We start from the raw sequence: 4240 nt of genomic DNA, 5'->3' as shown, positions 1-4240 counted from the left end.
GAGTCTGGCCAATTTTTATTTAAAGATACTTTTTAAGTTGGACTGGACGCAGTGACTCATGCCTGTAATCCCAGCAACTTTGGGAGGCCAAGGCGTGAGCCACTGCACCCGGCTGCTAATTTTTCTTTTTAAATAAAGTTTTTAAAAAGGATTAAATTTTAGTAGGTTTTACATATTATTTCAAGAGTCATTCACAGGCTCTATTCTTTACCACGTATACTTTAAATACTGTGGTAATCATTTCTCCTGTCAGTAAAACATCAGTGTTTCTCATTATTGCAAGGGTTTGCCTTTTATGGCATACTGCACCTTTAAGCACAATACATAACGCACAATCATCAGTTCTCACAAGAGATAGCATTTTCTGTCCAAGAACACTGTGACTCCAATTAGTTAACAATTAGAAAATGTATGTGAACACCACGTGGTGACCCACTTTTCTTATGTCCTTTGTATTGCTGGGACTTAGCCTTTTTCTTCTGTTTTGATGAAGCTGATTGGTTTTCTCTTGATGCTGAAAAATAAAAGGGAAAATTGGTACCAGATAATTGTTTACAATTTAGATGATACAGTTGTCTAGATACAACTTAGATGAACTATCTTTACCAAGACTTACTTAAGTACATCATGGCCTGAAAATAAGGATACTTGTTCCTACAAAACCACAGCCTCAAAACGAGACAGATTCCACTATTTACTCAAAACCATTTATTACATACCAATAAACTTTTAGTCTGTAATTTTTAACTCACTAAAATAGTAAGTCTAGTTTAATTTGGTGACTGTTGTGTTTCTATAGTCATTATGTAACTGACTATTGGATTCACACTGCCATGGTACACATGGTCTGATTCTGTGATATTGTTGTTGAGTCTTAATGTCTTACCTGGCAACCAATCAGACATAGGTATATTCTTGTCCTGTGAGCTCAAAAGATGACTTATGTGAGATAGTCCTCTGGAGAATTGCTGATTTTTACAAAAGGACACCTTTTCTGTATACCAACTTACACTGTGATGCTGGAGGCTGTAGTTGATATCCAGTTAACTGACACCACCCTACAGGATAGAGGTCAGGGGACTCACAGTCTACCCACTGATCATACTCTTCTTCCCATCCATCAAAATGTATCCTCAAGAGACGATGAATAATTCGAGTTACTGTGGCTACACATATTAAACGTGGCTCCATGAGATCTACTGCTTCTAATTTCATTCCTACACGAAATCCGTGATTTGGAACATCCTGACACAGAGAAGAAAACATTAATATTGGTATAAAGAAAGAATGCGCAACCCTACTACCATTAAGAAAGCAAAAAACAGAAGCGACAAGGTAAATAACATAATTTAAACCACAAATTCCAAATAATTCTTTAACTATTTAAACATAATATGAAGGTGAAGCATTGAAAAACTAGTTAGGAAAAGTATTCATTTTGTTTTCATTGGGATTAAACATGAAACATAGTTTGGAAACAAGTTTTGATTCCTAGGTAAAGAAAATATTCATATTGTTTCATTGCTATATATCTGTTTATATTATATCTCCAATGAGAAATTCTAATATAAAGCAAAGACATTTTTATGAACATAAATTGTATTTGTGGGGCATTAATAAGTCCTCACATAATTATGCTGCCATTTAAATTTACCTTATTAAACAGTTTTACTGGTGCTGCAATGGAGCCAGTTTCCCTGAGGTAGTCAAACCATTTAAAAGGAAGTTTTGTGTAACCTAAAAAACACAACTAGTTTAACTAGCAGTTCATTTAAAATTAGCATAATATTAAAATGCAGACAAAAAGTAACAGTATACAAAATCTTAAGAGCATAGGTTACATGATCAATTTTATTTTTTTTGAGACAGGGTCTTGCTCTGTCACCCAGGCTGGAGTGCAGTAGTGCTCTCAACGACTTACTGCAGCCTCAACCTCCAGGGCTCAAGTGATTCTCCTGCCTCAGCCTCTCTAGTAGCTGCGAATACAGGTGCATGCCACTGTGACAGGCTAATTTTTTGTTGTTTTTAGTAGAGACAAGGTCTCCCTATGTTGCTCAGGTTGTTCTCAAACTTCTGGTCTCAAGCAATCCTCCTGCCTCAGTCTCTCAAAGTGCTGGGATTACAGGCGTAAGCCACTGCACCTGGCCTATATGATTTATACTGCTAAGTGCAATAATTCTTCCATGTTACACAGATTTCCCTCCCCTTTCTAGAAACACTGGTACGCCCACTTAGTGTAACGCAAAAGTGGCTCTCTTTTTCTGTTTACTACAAGGGTACACTTGCTCTTTCAATCCTAGGCTTTAGAAGAGTCTAGCACCTAATACTATGGAGTGATATTTTTCTTTCCTTGCAAGAAAGAAAACTGGCTGAGCAAATACCATGTTTATAGACCTCTGTTATAGCTTTCCTCCTTAGAGGAACAACTTAATGCTCAAGTATTAAAATTTGGAAAATGACTGGTTAAACCATGAGTAAAACAGCCATCCTTTTATAAGTCCACATAGGGCTGGGTGCAGTGGCTCACACCTATAATCCCAGCATGTTGGGAGGCCAAGGTGGGCGGATCATTTGAGACCAGGAGTTTGTGATGAGCCTGGCCTACATGGCGAAACCCCATCTCTATTAAAAATAGAAAAATCAGCTGGGCATGGCGGTGCACACCTGTAATTCCAGCTACTTGGGAGGGGAGGCACAAGAATCACTTGAACCTGGGAGGTGGAGGCTGTAAAGAGGTGAGATAGCATCACTGCATTCCAGCCTGGGTGACAGAGCGAGACTGTCTCAAAAAAAAAAAAAAAAGTCCACATAGCTAAATGTGGTGGTTCACTCCTAATCCCAGTGCTTTGGGGAGGCTGAAGTGGGAGGATCACTTGAGGCCAGGATTTCAAGACCAGCCTGGGTAACACAGTGAGAGTCCCGTCTGTACATACAAAGAAAAAAGAAGAAAAAAAAAAGTCAGACATGGTTGTGCCTTTCAGCTATAGTTTCAGCTACTAGGGAGGCTGAGGTGGGAGGATTGCTTGGACCCAGGAATTGGAAGTTACCGTGAGCTATGATTGTGCCACTGCACTTCAGCCTGGGCAACAGAGTAAGACCCTGTCTTTACTGGGGGAAAAAAAAATTATATATGCCATAGCCTGTTGAGCCTGTATTACTGACTCAACAGAGTTTGAGAATACCAATTCATGTTATAAAATACACAGATGCTCAGGAAAAATTATATACTACTGTAATTTATTAAAGTAAGCTAGAATACAGTACTTTATATTTTTAGAGCAACCTACAGCTCCTGTATGTATATGTTTATCCACACACGTTATATACATACTCAGGAAATCTAGAGCTGTGTTAAATGTTGTAAATGGAAACCATGTAAGAAGAAAGCAAAGATTAAACTCCAGTGTTTATATTAGGATGAAGTACCTCTGGGTGGAGTAAGTTCAATCATGTTAATTTCACAGAAACCGACAGGAAAAATAGAAGGAGAGGTTGCATGGTAACAGAACCAGTCAGATCCGTCTGCTGCTTCTGAGCCATCGATCCCAATCATCAGGAATCCATCAGCTAGCACCTTTTAAATTAAGAGAATTCTAAGTACTTGAAATTAGATACTACTATTACAAAAATAATACTTTGACATTCTAAAAGAAAGGAAAATCTATTATATAAAGGTCTCTTCAAAGTGAAACATGCTTCTCTATTGAGTTATGTTAAATAACAGAAGTTCTAATGAAAAAAACCTATGTAAATTCTAGTGTGTTCCAGAAATAAAAGCAGGATTACCTAGAACTGACCTCAGAGGTCTGGGAAAAGCAGTGCCTTTGACCATGGCTATAGCTGCCTGCTGTCGCAGCATCATGAAACTGGGGCTGAGTGCTCTTATAATTTACCTATCTAGTTTCAGCTAGGCTCCAAATCCTACTTGATAACACTTTTACTTCTTTCTTTCTGATTTATCACATAGAGTTTTTACAAACCGTCTCCACTTTCTTCAACCTCCAACTTCCTCTCTTTTATGCTACAGATAACCATACTCCTCTATGTCAGATGCTAAGGCTGGTCCACGTTAAGGGTCCTCTTGTTCGTTTCTTCACGCCTCAGAGACTGTTGTAACAAGTAACCCACTCCCCCTTTTTGAGACAAGGTCTTGCTCTGTCATTCAGGCTGGAGTGCAATGGTGCAAACATGGCCCACTGCAGCCTTGACCTCCCCGGCTCAGTAGCTTCTGTCTCTGCCT

At 38.7% G+C, this 4240-nt stretch overlaps 1 protein-coding gene across 1 annotated transcript in view; it reads right to left on the bottom strand.

Moving 5' to 3' along the window:
- Positions 1 to 4240, bottom strand: part of MBTD1 (mbt domain containing 1) — a 94806-nt gene that overhangs the window by 12910 nt on the left and 77656 nt on the right. The window contains exons 12-15 of the mRNA XM_011999223.1: positions 3427 to 3574; positions 1655 to 1737; positions 1011 to 1245; positions 437 to 514 (exon numbers count right to left, since the gene is read on the bottom strand). Of these exons, the coding sequence (XP_011854613.1) occupies positions 437 to 514; positions 1011 to 1245; positions 1655 to 1737; positions 3427 to 3574 (544 nt within the window). The remainder of the gene's footprint in view (positions 1 to 436; positions 515 to 1010; positions 1246 to 1654; positions 1738 to 3426; positions 3575 to 4240) is intronic.

This window comes from Mandrillus leucophaeus, unplaced genomic scaffold (assembly GCF_000951045.1).
Source record: "Mandrillus leucophaeus isolate KB7577 unplaced genomic scaffold, Mleu.le_1.0 Scaffold59, whole genome shotgun sequence".
NCBI classification, from domain to species: domain Eukaryota; kingdom Metazoa; phylum Chordata; class Mammalia; order Primates; family Cercopithecidae; genus Mandrillus; species Mandrillus leucophaeus.
Note: the sequence above shows the minus strand (reverse complement) of the source record. Positions and strands in the feature narration are given on the sequence as shown.